The sequence below is a fragment of the Macrotis lagotis genome, chromosome 6 (assembly GCF_037893015.1).
Source record: "Macrotis lagotis isolate mMagLag1 chromosome 6, bilby.v1.9.chrom.fasta, whole genome shotgun sequence".
NCBI classification, from domain to species: Eukaryota; Metazoa; Chordata; class Mammalia; order Peramelemorphia; family Peramelidae; genus Macrotis; species Macrotis lagotis.
Genome location: NC_133663.1, coordinates 226,287,917 through 226,304,106, shown reverse-complemented (window position 1 = coordinate 226,304,106; position 16,190 = coordinate 226,287,917). Strand labels below are relative to the sequence as shown.

Here is a 16,190-nt window from a genome sequence, read left to right as displayed (position 1 = left end):
GAATACCATGACATCAGGGAGGTGATGCCATAGCAAGCACATTAATTGGATTTGAGTGAGGGGTGCTTCACTTCTCTAGGGTTACCTGGATCCAATGGCCAGATAATAATAGTTTTATAATGTTTTTGTCCTTTGCTATGGAAGAGGACCATGACATCAAGAAGGTAATGCCACGACAAGCACGTGAATTGGATTAGAGTGGGGAGTACTGTGCTAAGTCACCAGCCTCACTTTCTCCTCCAGAGCCATCTAGGTCCCAGTGGCCAGATATGAATCAGGATGGCTGGAGACAGCCTGGAATGTGAGGCAATCAAGGTTAAGTGACTTGCTGAAGGTCACACAGATTGTAAGTGGCAAGTGTCTGTCTGATTTGAACTCCTGTCCTCCTGACTCCAAAGCCAGTGTTCTATCCATTTGTCTTCTAGTTGTCCCATATGAAGTAACAAGATATGACAAAAGAGATGGTTTCAGAAAAACCTGGAAAGAAATATTTGAATTAATAGAGTATAAAACTGAATTCATTATCTTTCTACCTGAACCCTCCCCAATTTCAAACTTCTTTATTATTGTCAAGGATACAAACATATTCCAGGTACCCCAATTCATAACCAAGGTTTTCATCCTAAGGATTTGGCACTTTCTCTCACCCCTTCACCCCCATATACAATCTATTGCCAATGACTATAGATAATTTTAACCTTCAAAATAACTCTCAGATATGCTCCCTTCTCTTTTCTGACACTGCCTCTATCTTGGTGTAGATCCTCATCAGCTGGCTAGTATCCTTGGCATAAGCATTTCTCCTCCCATTTCAATCCCCCCACTCAGCTATCAAAATTAATCTTCCTTAAAATGCAGATCTGCAGTTGAATAGACTAAGTGCAATAGCAGGAAATGATTACAGTAATCTGCTGCTTGATAAACCCAAAGAGTCCAGCTATTGGGATAAAAACTGTTGGAAAAATTGGAAGTTAGTATGGAAGAAAATTAGATTAGACAAACACTTCACACCCTATACCAAGATAAGATCAAAATGGATACAGGATCTAGACATAAAAAAATATATAAGCAAACTAGAAGATCAAGGAATAGTTTACCTGTCAGAACTATGGAAAGGGAAGCAATCTATGAGCAAGGAAGAGATGGAGAATATCATTAAAAAACAAACTAGACAATTTTGATTACATTAAATTAAAAAGCTTTTGCACAGACAAAACCATTGTTACCAAGATCAAAAGAAATGTAGTAAATTGAGAAACAATTTTTACAATTAGTATTTCTCACAAAGGACTCATCTCTTAAATATACAGAGAACTGAGTCAAATTTTTTAGAAAAAAGCAAGCCATTCCCCAATTGACAAATGGTCAAAGGATATGCAAAGGCAATTTACAGATGAGGAAATAAAAGTAATCCATAGTCATATGAAAAATTGCTCTAAATCACTAATTATTAGAGAAATCCAAATTAAAACATCTTTGAGGTACCACCTCACACCTCTCAGACTGGCCAATATGACCAGAAAGGACAATGATCAATGTTATAAGGGATGTCAGAAATCTGGGACACTAATACATTGTTGGTGGAGCTGTGAACTCATCCACCCTTTCTGGAAAGCAATTTGGAATTATGCCCAAAAGGCAACAAAAATATACATACCCTTTGATCCAGTAATACCACTCCTGGGTCTATACCCTGAAGAGATTATGAAAAAGGGTAAAAACATCACCTGGACAAAAATGTTCATAGCAGCTCTCTTTGTGGTGGCAAAGAAATGGAAACTAAGGGAATGCCCTTCATTTGGGGAATGGTTTAATAAACTGTGGTATATGTATGTGATGCAACACTATTGTTCTATTAGAAACCAGGAGGGATAGGAATTCAGGGAAGCCTGGAGGGATTTGTGTGAACTGATGCTGAGTGAGATGAGTAGAACCAGAAGAACAGTGTACACCCTAACAGCAACATGGGAGTGATGATCAACCTTAATGGACTTGCTCATACCAACAGGGCATCATTCAGGCACAATTTTGGGATATCTGAGATGGAGAATGCCATCTGTATCCCAAGAAAGAATTGTGGCGTCTGAATAAAGACCAAAGACTTTCTATATACCTTTAATTTATTTTTTAATTGTCTTATTATGTAATTCTGCTATTCTCATACTATATGTTTCTTCTTTAAGGATATGATTTATCTCTCATCACATTCAACTTAGATCAATGCATACTATGGGAATGATGTAAAGACTAACAAACTGCCTTCTGTGGGGACTGGGGGGAGGGAAGCAAGATTAGGGCAAAAATTGTAAAACTGAAAATAAAACCTTTCTAAAATTAAAAAAAGATTTAAAAATGTAGAACTGACCATGTTACACACATCACCCTGACATGCTCATTATTTGATCCTAGAGGTTATAAGGAGCCATTGGAATTCACTGGCTGGGGGTGGGGGGGGGAGAGGAGAAGAGGAGACAAGGGGGGATACTATTCCTTGGACAGGAAAGTTTTCTCCCAGCTCCAGGCATTCTCACTGGCTCTCTTCAATGCTCCTCACCTCCTTTTTCTGGCTTTCTTGGCTTCCTTTCAGTTCAAGCTAAAATTCCATCTTCAACAGAAAGCTTCTCTCAAATAAACATTATTTCTAGTGCTATCTCTTTGTTATTTCCAATTTTTCCAGTACAGAGTTTGTTATATAGTTGTTAGCATGATATTTTTCCAATTAAATTTTAAACTCATTGAGATCAGAGACTTTTTTTCCTGACAATAATAGGTCCTTAATGACATGTTTACTTATTAACTGATTGACAGATGAAGGAACCTATCTCCTGACAGAAAAAGATGAACTATTACAGGAAGAAATTTGACATTCATTTTGGGGCATGGCAAATGTATGGATTTGTTTTGCTTAACTGTTTATTTGGGGTTTTTAACTTTTATTTTTTTATTACACTTATTTGTTATAAAGATTGTGGGGATTTTTGTTTCATTTTTTTGGTTTTGTTTTTTTAATCTGGAGGAAGATTCCAGAGGAAAGGGAGGATGAGATTGCTAAAAAAAGAAGAAAAGAGTATTTTTGAAGCATATTTTAAAATACACAGGAGAGATATAAAGGAAGTTCAGAAGGAATTTCTGGCATGAAAGAAAGCTTTGAAAGAAACATGTTATATTATCTACTTTTTTAAAAAGCAAGCCACACATCAAAGTTTCACATTCAATTTCTGTTCTACTTTCTATGTTGAAATGTTTTGTTTTTTATTCAACACTTCAGAAGCACTGAAAACTTACAAGCCCTCAGAATTAATTGGGAAAACAGAAGGATAAAAAACCTAAAGTTTGGGAAGTACCACACACCCCCTCCCTCCCACTCTAAGCACAGGAACAAAATCCAGCTTTAACAAGTTATTCAGAATAAAAGAGTACTTGTGGTCACTCACAGGGGAGTAGGATCCCCTGGTCTCTGTTCCAGAGCAGAAAGGAGCCCTGGTGTTTGCAATTACTGGAGAGGAAGGCACCTTGTCACAGAGGACATGTCAAGAGGAGCATTAGCATTAGAACTTCATGGGGACAAGGGTCCATCTAGCATCTGGTGTAAGACCAGAGCAGGTGGATAGAGCACTGGACCTGGAGTCAGGAGGACCTGAGTTCAAATGCGGCATTCGATACTTAACAATTACCTAGCTGTGTGACCTTTGGCAAGTCACTTAATCCCATTGCCTTAGTTTTGCCTCTCAAAAACTAAAAAAAGAAAGGAAAAGACCAGAGCACAGGTCAGATCAGTGACCACACCTCTCCTTGGATCTTGCCACTTCAGAAGCACTGAAAACTTATAGGCTCCTAGATAGAAACATGAAAATTCTAAAGTTTATGACAGTGCTCCCTCCAATGCTAGAGACAAAGCTCATCTTTAACATGAAGTTAAAAGACAAGAACCAGGCTAGAAAAATGAATAAATAACAAAGATCCTGACCATAAACAAGTTACTATGACGACTGGAAGATCAAGAAACAAAGGCACAAGAAGACAATGATGTCAAAATAGCTAAAAGGAAAGCCTTAAAGAAAAATCTGAGTTGGACATATCCAACAAGCTCCTAGAAAAGTTCAAAAAATACTTTAAATGTCATATAGGAGAGGTAGAGGAAGAATTGGGGGGAAATGAGAGTGATGTTAAGAAAATTATGAAAAGTGAGTCATCAGTCTTGTAAAAGAGGCACAAAAATACTATAGAAAATAGCACCTTAAAAGGTAAAATTAGCAGAAAAATCCACTGCAGAAAATAATTCCTAAAAAAACAGAATTAGTTGAATGGAAAATGAGTTACAAAAGTTCACTGAAGAAAATAATTCCTACAAAGTAAAGACTGACAGAGTGCTTTCCGTGGAGGGGGGGGGGGCAAGATTGGGGGGAAAATGGTAAAACTCAAATAATATCTTTAATAAAAATAAATTTAAAAAAAAGAAAAGAAAAAAAATAATTCCTTAAAAATTAGAATTGGGGGGCGGCTAGGTGTCGTAGTGGATAAAGCACCAGCCCTGGAGTCAGTAGTACCTGGGTTCAAATCTTGTCTCAGACACTTAATAATTATCTAGCTGTGTGGCCTTGGGCAAGCCACTTAACCCTGTTTGCCTTGCAAAAAAAAAAACCTAAAAAAAAAGTTAGAATTGGGCAAGTGAAAACTAATGATTCCATAAGACATCAAGAAACAACCAAAGCCAAAAAATATGTGAGATATCTCATTGGAAAAACAAATGATCTGGAAAGATAGATCAAAGAGAAATAATTTAAGAATTACTGAACTACCTGAAAGACATAATAAAAAAAAAAGACTTAGAAATCATCTGTCAAGAAATTATGAAGGAAAACTGTTGACATCCTAGAGCCAGAAGGTAAACTAGAAATTGAAAGAATCCACTGATCATTCCCCCAAAGAGATCTCAAAATGGAAACTCCCAAGAATATAACAGTAAAATTCTAGAGTGTGCAGGTCAAAAATAAATCTTGCAAGCAGGCAGAAAGAAACATTTGAAATATCACAGAGGTACACTCAGGAACCACACAATATTTAGTAATAACTACATTAAAGAAGCAGAGGGGCTTGGAATACGATAGTCTAGAAAGCTAATTAGCTAGGATTGCAAATGAGAATAATCTATCCAGTAAAACTGAGTATAATCCCTTCTGGGAAAAAATGAATATTTAATGAAAAAGATGACTCTCAAGTATTCTTGATGAATAAATTAGCATCAAATAGAACATCTGGCTTTCAAAAACAAGATTCAAGAGAAGGATAAAAAGGTAAACATGAAAGAAATCAAAAGCACTCTATAAGGTTAAAAATGTTTAAATTTCCAAATGAGAAGATTAAACGTGTAACTCCTAAGAAATTAAATTAAAAGGAACATACCTAGACAGAAGGTATGTGTGTGCATTAATATGATGCAATTAAATGTGTGTGTGTGTGTGTGTGTGTGTGTGTGTGTGTGTGTGTGTGTGTATAGAAGAGGTGAGAAAGACGATACACTGGAAGAAGGGGAGAAGGGAAGAACAGGGAAAGTTAACTGACATTTGTCCTTCATTTCAAAGAAGACCACAACTTCAGGGAGGCAATGCTGTGATAATCATATGAATTGAATTTGAGTGAAGGGGGCTGTACCTATGTCATCTAGATCCAGTGACCAGATAGATGTGAGGCAATCAGAGTAAAGTGACTTGCTCAAGGTCACACAGCTAGTAAGAGTCAAGTGTCTGAGGTTGGATTCAAACTCCTGTCCTCCTGTCTTCCTGATTCCAAGGCCAGTACTCTATTCACTGTACTACCTAGCTGCCCTTAACTGACATAAAAGAAGTACATAAGAAAGTTTTTACAACGGAGGGGGGAAGGGGTAGGAAGATAATGGGAAATACTTGAATCTTCTCATCAAAATTGTTTCAAAAAGGGAATTAGATACACATTCAGTGGGGTATAGAAATCTATTTTACCTAGGAGGAAAGTAGGAAAGGAAGGGAATAAATGGAAAGTGACAGAAGTGGGAGGAGATTAAGGGAGGAAGTGGTCAGATTTCTGGGGAGGAAGAGAGTAAAGACAAAGAAGGATAAACAAGGGAAAACAAGGAGGGAAATGCATAGTTAGTCTTTGAAAGTGAATGGGATGAATTCAATCATATACTGGAAGTGGAGAGCAGAAAATACAAGATATCATAAGCAAGCAATGTTATTTACAAGTGAAAACACAAGTGAAACACATAGACACACACACATATACACACAAAAAAGGGCTAGAGAAGAATCTATTATGCTTTAGCTGATGTAAAAAAAGACAGGATTAGCAATCATAATATCAGACAAAGCAAAAGCAAAAATAATCTAATTAAAATAAATATAGGAACTACATTTTGCTAAAGGCTACCATAAAAAATAAAGTAATATTAACATTAACCATACATGCACCAAATGATATAGGATCCAAACTCTTAAAAGAAAAGTTAAATGAATTCCAAGAGGAAATAGAAAAATCTATACTGTGTGGTACTTCAATTTTCCCCTCTCAGAACTAATTAAACATAATCATAAAATAAATAGGAAAGAAATAAAGATGAATAGCATTTTAGAAGAATTAAATATGATAGACCTTCAGAGAAAACAGATTGGAAATAGAAAGTATAACTTTTTCTCAACTACGCATGATATTTTCATAAAAATTGGCCATGTATTAGGACAAAAAACCCTAAAAAAAGCATAAAATGCATTCTTTTCAGACCACAATATAATAAAAATTACATTCAGTAAAGGGTCATAGAAACAGATTTTAAAAAGTCAGTTGGAAACTAAATAATTTAATCTTAACGAATGAACAGGGACAGCTAGGTGGCATATTGGATAGAATGTTGGGCTTAGAGTGAGTTTAAATCTGGCCTCAGACATATTTACCAACTGTGTGAACTAACCCTAACCCTAACCCTCATATATTAGCTGGAAATAAAAACAAACCAATCCAGTATCTTTGCCAAGAAAACCCCATTTAGGATTGTGAAGAGTCAGAAATAATGGAAACAACTGAACAATAACGAAAATAATGAACGGGTTAAAAGAACAATTCATAGAAACAATAAATAATTTTATTAAAGATAATGATAAAAATGAGACAACATATCAAAATATATAGAACATAGTCAAAGTATTACTTATGGAAATTTTATATTTCTAAATGCTTATATCAGTAAAATAGAGCAGATTAATAAACATAATAACATGCACCTAAAAAATAGAAAAAATTTAAAATGTCCAATTAAACACAAAATTGGGAAAACTGGAAGTCAAAGGAGAGATTAATAAAATTGAAAGTAAAACTATTAAATTAGGACTTGGTTTTATGAAAGAAAAACCACTAAAATGGATAAATCATTGATTAATCTGATTTTTTAAAAATAAAAAAAAACTAAATTACCAGTATTGAAAAGGAAAAGGGTGAATGCATCCCCCAAAGAAAATTAGAGCAATTAGGAACTACTTTGTCCAATTATATTACCAATAAATCTGACACTCTAAGTGGAATAGATGAATACATACATAAATATAAATTACCCCAAATCAACAGAAAAAAGAAGTAGGATATTTAAATATTTCTACTTTAGGGAAAAATATTTTGAGCTAATCATCAATGAACACCTTAAGAAAAAAATCCCCAGGGCCAGATGGATTCACAAGTTGAATCCTAACAAACACCAAGGAATGATTAATTCTAATACTTGTAAACTACTTGGGAAAGAAGGAATCCTATCAAATTTCTTTTAGAACACAAATATAATGTTGATACCTAAACCAGAAATTTCAAAAACTGAGAAGGAAAACTATAGACCAATTTCCCTGAAGAATAATGACACAAAATTTTAAATAAAATTAGTAAGGAGATTTCAGCAGCATATCACTAAGAACATACATTAAGACTGTGGGATTTATACCAGGAATGCAATTCTATTCAATATTAGAAAAACTGTCAGCATAACTCATCATATCAATAACAAAACAAAACAAAAAATCCACGATTATCTCAATAGATACAGAAAAAGGTTTTGAAAGAAAAAGGTTCAATACCTATTCCTATTTTTAAAAAAACACTGGAAAGCATAGGAAAAAAATAGAGCCTTTCTTAGAATTAGAGCAAAAATAATCTGTAATGGGGATAAACTTGCCCTCCCAATAAAATTGGGGGTAGCCAAGGATGTCCATATCATCACTACTATTCAATATTACTCAAAATGCCAACTATAACAAGAGAAGAAAAAGAAATTGAAGGAACTAGAATAGGTAATGAGGAAACTAAAGTATCACTCTTTATAGATGATGTGTTGGTATACTCAGAGAATCCCAGAGAATCATTTAAAAAACAAGGTGAGACAATGGCTAACTTTTAACAAAGTTTTAGATTAGAAAGTAAATTCACATAAGTCATCAGCATTTCTACATGTTGCTAATACAGTCCAGCAGCAAGAGAAAGAGAAATTCCACTTAAAATATTGATGTTGCTGTTTAGTCTATTGTTCCCTCAGTCTTCATGACCTCATTCGGGGTTTTCATGGCAAAGATATTGAAATGGCATGCCATTTCTTTCTGTAGCTCATTTTACAGATGAGGAAAGGAGGTAAAAAAGGACTAGGTGACTTTCCCAGGGTCACAAAGCTACTAAGTGCCTGAGGCTGAATTTGAAAATGATTTACAAAGATGAGACTTCTGGACTGTAGACTCAGAACTCAATGTACTGTGTCACCTAGTTGCCCTCCATTTAAACTAATTACAAACAATTTAAAATACTTAGGAGTCCACTTGCTAAGACAAACTCGGGCACTATATAAACATAATTACAAACTTTTCATATAAATAAAGAGATCTAAACAACTGGATAAATATTAATTGCTCATGGGTAGGCCAAGCTAATATAATAAAAACAAATTAAGTACCATACTAATCAAACTACCAAAAGTCATTTCATAGAACTAGAATAATAATAATAACAAAATTCATTTGGAAGAACAAAAGGTCAAGAATATCAAGGGAATTAATTTTTTAAAAATGTAGGATTGTGTTCTAGCAATATCAGACCTCAAATTGATTTACAATGAGTAATCATCAAAAAAAAATCTGGTACTGGTTAAGTTACAGAGTGATGAATCAGTGGAAGAGTGGATCCATAATACACAGTATTGAATGACCCCCCCCACAATCTAGTATTTGATGAAACCAAAGAACCAAGCTTTTGGAACAAGAACTTTCTATTTGGCAACCTGGAAAGCAGTTTGGTGGAAACTACTTTATAGCCCAAAATGTCATAACCAAGATAAGTTAAAATAGATATAAAATTTAGACATAGAGACCAATATAAGCAATTTAGGGGCACATGGAAAATTTTATGTGTCAGATCTATGGATAAGGAAAGAATTTATAATCAGACAAGAGATAGAGAAGATCATGGATATAAAATGAATAATTATGATTAAATTAAAAAAGGTTTCCATAAACAAAACCAATGCAACCAAGATTAGAAAGGAAATGGGAAAAAACTTTTTATAGAAAGTTTCTTTGATAAAGGCCTCATTTCTCAAAAAAACTGAGTCAAATTTAAAAGAATACAAATAATTCTCCAATTGATAAATGGTCAAAGCATATGAATAGACAGCTTTCAGAAAAACAAATCAAAATAGATTAGTTATTTGTAAAAAATAGCATGAAATCACTATTAGAGAAATGTAAATTCAACAGCTCTGAAATATCACCTGACATCTACCATTTTGGCTAACATGACAGATGAATGCTGGAGAGGATAAAGCAATTTGGAACTATGCATAAAGGGCTATAAAACCATGTACTCCCTTTGGCCCAGCTATACTACAAGAAGGTCTGTATTTCAAAGAGAATTGAAATTTGAGAGGAAGTCCATCAGGGACTAGCTGAACAAGTTATGGTATCCTATTATGATGGAATGCTATTGTGTTATAAGAAGTGATAAGCGGAATGCTTTTGGAAAAACCTGGTAAGTTTTATATGAACTTATTAAAATGAAGTGAGCTGAACCAGAAGACCACTGTTTATGGTAACAACAATAATGTATGATGAGCAACTGTGATTGACTTAGCTATTCCAATCAATACAATAATCTAAGACAATTCTGAAGGATTTATGATGAAAATTATTCTCCACCTCTAGAAAAAGAATTGATGGGATTTGAATGTAGAGTGAAGCAGAAGATTTTTACTTTCCTCATTCTTGCTTTTAATTTTTGCAACATGCCTAAATGGAAATATTTTTGTATGATTTCACATGGGCAATTGATAACACACATGAGGCATAGGGGAGGAGTGGAAGGGAAGGATAAAATTCAGAACTCAATGCCAAAATAATATACAAAACCTTACATACATATGCACACATAAACACATATATTTCTATATACATACATATACATATATATGTGTGTATGCGTATGCGTATGTGTATGTGTGTGTATGTGTATGTATGTGTATATATGTATATGTATATGTATATGTATATGTATATGTATATGTATATGTATATGTATATATTCACACATGCTTATGATTGCCCTAGAAGTTCCCAGGATTAACCATCATTCTCCCAACTCCTATAATTTCACACACTTTCCCTTCCTCCCCACTAAAAGCTCTAATTAATTACATTCTCAACCCACTTAAATATTGCCTTTGAAAGCCACTGTGTTATCCTTCTTATTAAGGAATGCCTCCCTATTTTTCATTACTCTCTAAAATTTCACATAGGGTTTAGAGCTAGAAGATAACTTAGAGTTTATTGATCCAAATGCTTCATTTTACAACTGAAGAAACTAAGGGTCAAGAGGTAAAGTGTCTTGCCTAAAATCACAAAAATAATATGAAACTGACACCAAATTCAGAGCTCTTTTTGATGTATTATTTGGCCTTTCTGCCTTATTCCTAAAAAAGGATCATCATCAAAAAAGGAATAATAAGTGAATGAATCTATTAATGGAATCTTCACTCTTTTCCAGTACATTATTGGGTGAAGTGTAATATTAAGTAAGAACTGTTTTAGAATTTCAGTAATTAATGGAAAATATCACCAAGATTCCAAGAACATTCTGATGGGGAAGTTGGTAAAAGATGTTAATATAATAGAATGCTTTGGATCAAGAGCAAATAGCAAAAGGAAGAGCCACAACTAGAGAGGAGTAAAAGTAGTTTTTTCCAATGCACGAGAATCCAAAGATAGTCAAAGAATTTGCAGTTCTTCAGCATTAGAAAACCTGTACTCAGCATCTTGTCAGCAACAACCAGTTGCTAAATAAGATAATAACAAAAGAGATGTTCCCTTTCCTCTTCTTCTCTTGGTAGACATGGTGAGCTGCCCTTGCCATGCTCTCCCTTCTGCTTCCCTTGCAGCATCCTTCTCAGTGATGATTTTTCGTTGTCCAGGAATCTCTCTTTCTCTCCTACAACTGAATTTACCTTAGAAAGGTGACTCCACGGGGCAGCTAGGTAGCGTAGTGTATAAAGCACTGGCCTTGGAGTCAGGAGTACCTGGGTTGAAATCTGGTCTCAGACACTTAATAATTACCTAGCTGTGTGGCCTTGGGCAATCCACTTAACCCCATTTGCCTTGCAAAAACCTTTAAAAATAAAAGGTGACTCCAGAGCACATTTTATAGTCTAAGTCTCAGTCACATTTTGTGCTCTGCTATGAAGAAATGGCAAGGGCCAGGTTCTGAACATAGGTCTTAATGAAATACACAGTAGCTGAAATTAGCTTCTACTGTTCTGTGTTACTCACGTGCGCACCATTCTCCAGTAAGACTTTTGCACATGCAACGTGGCCTCCAAGACAGGCTTCATGAAGAGAGGAGACACGGTTTATTGTCAGGAGATTCACATTGATGCCCTAAATTAGAAGAAAAGTGAATGAACTATTGTGTTTGAGAGAGCAATGATAGGGGGAACTAGGTTCAAATCTGACCTCAGACATTTGATACTTACTAGTTGTGTGACCCTGGGCAAAGTCACTTAACCTCACTGTCTCATAAAAAAACAAACAAAGAAACAAAAAACAAAGAGAAAGAGAGAGAGCAATGGTAATATCCCCCCCCTTTCTTTTTAGATGTTCTAGAAATGGACAAGATTTATTGATATTAAGTAGAAAGGGAGAAGGGATGTTCAAGAGAGGGTTAGCAGAGATGGGAATAGGGTGAGATGGAGGGGAGCAGAGCTATAACTAGAAAGGAAAGATGTGGAAATCATAGCATTAAAAGCAAAGAATGAAAATGGCTATCCAGAGCCCAAAATTCCAAGCCTACAGCTACCCATTAAAGGCTCTTTTCAAATGCTCTTATTTTATATAGAGAAAAAATTTTTATAATATAAAATAAATACTTTACATTTTATATAAATGCTGTCTTTTTAAAGGCTCTCTAATTTTCCTTCAATTATGACCCCCACACACAATAGAGAAGAAATACCTTAGTCTACCTGGATCCTGAGAATAAAACTTAAAGGAGAAATAAATTTAAACATCTAAAAGAGGGAAGGGTCTAGAAAAGGCTTAGATAAGAAAACAGTAAGTAAAGAGAATAATTAATTCTTAAGTTTCATAGCTTCACCAGTTTTGGGTTTTTTTTATGGACTCCTTGAAAATTTTAATACATGTTGGCAACAAAATTAATAAATAACTAGAGTGACTGAGCCCTAGATTAAACCTAAAAACCATGCATGACCTTTAGGGAAAGCACCCAGGCAGGTGGCTGGTGAGTCTGAGGTTTTCTATTGGCAGGGAAAACTTAGAAACCCAGGTGACCTGTAAGAAGACACATGGGCTCTAAGGATGAAATGCCAGGACCCTGAACCTTAGGAGGGGTTTGTGGAAGACAAAGATATCCCTACTACAAGAGGATGATAAAAAGGGGTGGGTTATTTAAAAAAAAGATTTAAAAACAAACAAAACCTCTGTCCTCCTCTAAGAGAGGGTTTGACTTAATTTTTCTTTCTCCAAAGAAAATGCTATACTGTCCCAGGGAAAAGAAAGATAGGGGAAAGGTACTGGAAAGGGAAGAAATATAGCTCCCTTGATTAGCTCTTTGTCTGGGCACCATAAGCCTAGGAATCAAGCTTTAGCATTCACCCAAAACATCTTTTCCCTTCATCCTGAACTAAGCCTCAGAGACCCAGTCAGATGCTAAGCTGTTTTTGACTCTTACATACTGGGTTGGGTTTTTTTTTTTTTTTTTGGTCTTTCATTCTTTATCCTTTTCTTTTCTTTTTTTCAAGGCAATGGGGTTAGTGACTTGCCCAGTTAAGTGTCTGAGGCTGGATTTGAACTCAGGTCCTTGACTTCAGGGCTGTTGCATCATCTAGCTGTCCCTGTCTTTCATTCTTTTTTTTTTTTAGGTTTTTGCAAGGCAAATGGGGTTAAGTGGCTTGCCCAAGGCCACACAGCTAGGTAATTATTAAGTGTCTGAGACCAGATTTGAACCCAGGTACTCCTGACTCCAGGGCCGGTGCTTTATCCACTGCGCCACCTAACTGCCCACCTGTCTTTCATTCTTGAAGAAGACTAGATGCCATGACAGGGAGATGATGCCATTCAAACACATGAATTGGATTTGACTGAGGGGGTGCTGTGCTAGGTCTCCAGCCTCACTTTCTCCTCCAGAGTCATTTGGGTTCAGTGGTCCGATGTGGAGCAGGACAACTGAGAATGACTCTGGTTGTGAGTTAATCAGAGTTAAGTGACTTGTTCAAGGTCACACAGGGGGTTAAGTGCCTGAGGTCAGATTTGAACTCAGGTCTTCCTGATTCCAGGGCCAGTGCTCTATTCACTGTACCACCTAGATGCCCCTCTAAATACTGGCATGCTAGAGACTATTGCATTAGATTCTTCCAGGACCCTAAAAGATTAGAAACCAAATAAATGCAACTACCATTTGGAAATTGACAAATGGTCTTTGAATAACAGTATAATTGCTGAGATTTTTGGTGATAGTACTGTACTCATTTATCCTTATAATTCTGGTGTGAAAGCTTGTTGTTGTTTATATAAAATTTATTTTTTAACCACTTTTGCAGAGGTGGTACAATACATAATGGCCTATATGATTAGCTGCCACTAGATCCTCAAAATATTAGCATCTAGGGTAAAAATGTTAACCTGTTCATTCAATCCTATCCCAGATTCAAAAGGAGACCTTGCTCCCTTTGGTGCTATTTCCTCATTCTTTTGAAATTAATTTCTATATATTTTTATTTCAATTATCTGTGTACTCTCAGTAGAATGGAAATGATAAAATGTCAGTTTTTGTCTTTGTATTCTAAGAGCTAAGTATATTTAGTGTATTTAGTAGGCTATCATATATATATATATATATATATATATATATATATGTGTGTGTGTGTGTCCTATATATAAATATATGTATATATATATATATATGTATATATATATATATATACTTAGTAGTATTGTCTACATTTGCTTTTATATAGTGGTAGTCTACATTAGCCTCAGTATTAAATTCTTATTGAATTGAGTAGAAAGGAATGGAATGGAACTGAGAAAGAATAAGAGGGACCTTAGGCAAGAAGCTCTACTCATCCTAATGCTAGTCCCACCCTAATGTTTGATTCTTTTCTATTTTGTTCCACTTTATCTCTTTTTACCCTAATATTTGGGTATTGTTGCCCTATACTTTTGTCTCTGCCTTAGACCTAACCATTTGCTTAATTTGTTGATTTGTTTGTTGATCATCCCCCTCACAAATCTTCTGGTAACAGGGTCCTGCCTTGATTTATCAATCAATCAATCAACAAGTATTTATGCACTAACCTAATCTGTGATACGTTCTGTGCTGGGTCATGTATAAACATGAGCTTACCATGAGCTTATATCATACTAAAATGGCAAGTACATTGCATATATCTCTATGTCTTTGTCTATATCTATGTCTATGTCTATGTCTATGTCTATGTCTAGCTCTAGCTCTAGCTCTATCTCTATCTCTATCTCTAGCTCTAGCTCTATTTCTATCTATCTATTAATCTATATGTATAATAAAGAAAAAAGTTAATATACATACACACAAATATATAGCTAATGAAATACAAGGTAATTTGGGAAGCAGATTGGAGGATCAGGAAAAGTTTCAGGCAGGAGATAGTGCTTTAGCTGCATCTAAAATAATGAGATCTATTTTATAAGGTGTAAGGAGAGAGTACTTTCCAGGCATGGTAGAGATGGAAGACAGAGTATAACGAGTGAGGAAAAGAGTGAAGACCAGTTTGCTTGGAGTTGGGGGGGCGCAGTAAGGAGGGGAGGAGTATTGTGCAATAAGACTGGAAAATATGTTATATAGGGCTTTAAAAGTTAAATAGTGTAATTAATTTTTAGCCAAAGGACAGTAAGAAGCTCCTGGAATTGATTGAGAAGGGTCAAATCTAGGCTTAACAAAAATTATTTTGATAGTGGTATGGAGGATGGACTACAAAATATGGGAAAAATTTAAGTCAGGAAGATTAATAATCTAGATCAATAATCTGATGTATTAACCCAGTTGAGAAGAGATGGGCCCTGTATTTAGGTTTACACACACACACACACACACACACACACACACACACACACACAAATCTTTCAGACAGATCTAGAACCTATGATGAAAAATAATGTCCACAATCAGAGAAAAACTAGAGAATCTGAATGCAGTCCAAAGCATACTATTTTCATTTTTTAAAACTTGTTTTTTTTCTCATTTTTCCCTTTAGTTCTGATTCTTCTTTCACAATATGACTAGCAGGGAAATATGTTAAACATTATTGTACATGTGTAACCTATATTAGATTACTCATCATATGAGAGGGTTAAGGGAAGAGAGGGAAGTAGAAAAATGTGGAACCAAAAACTTACAAAAAGATGAATGTTGAAAACTACTTTTGCATGTAATTGAAAAAAGTAAAATAGCATTCAAAGAAAAACATCTAGAAAAATGAACCAGATCATATCTTGATAGGAACATCTAAGCACAGGAAGTCATATCTTCCCCCCCCCACTCCAAGTCAAGTAATGGGGGGGGTCTGTGGACATAGGAGATTGGGTCTGCCCAAGAACAGTCACAGAGCACAATAGTGCATGAAGACCCAGATCCATGCGCAAATGGGTGTTATC

General features: G+C 35.2%; 1 protein-coding gene across 7 annotated transcripts in view; it reads right to left on the bottom strand.

Annotated features, from left to right (window-relative positions):
* ASB11 (ankyrin repeat and SOCS box containing 11) overlaps positions 1-16,190 on the bottom strand; it is a 138,844-nt gene that overhangs the window by 89,780 nt on the left and 32,874 nt on the right. For all 7 annotated transcript variants that reach the window (XR_012469612.1, XR_012469611.1, XR_012469613.1 and 4 more), the window contains exon 3: positions 11,814-11,921. Coding sequence is in view for 2 of the 7 variants with exons in the window: in XM_074192409.1 (XP_074048510.1) it covers positions 11,814-11,921 (108 nt within the window). In the remaining 5 variants the exon portion in view is untranslated. The remainder of the gene's footprint in view (positions 1-11,813; positions 11,922-16,190) is intronic.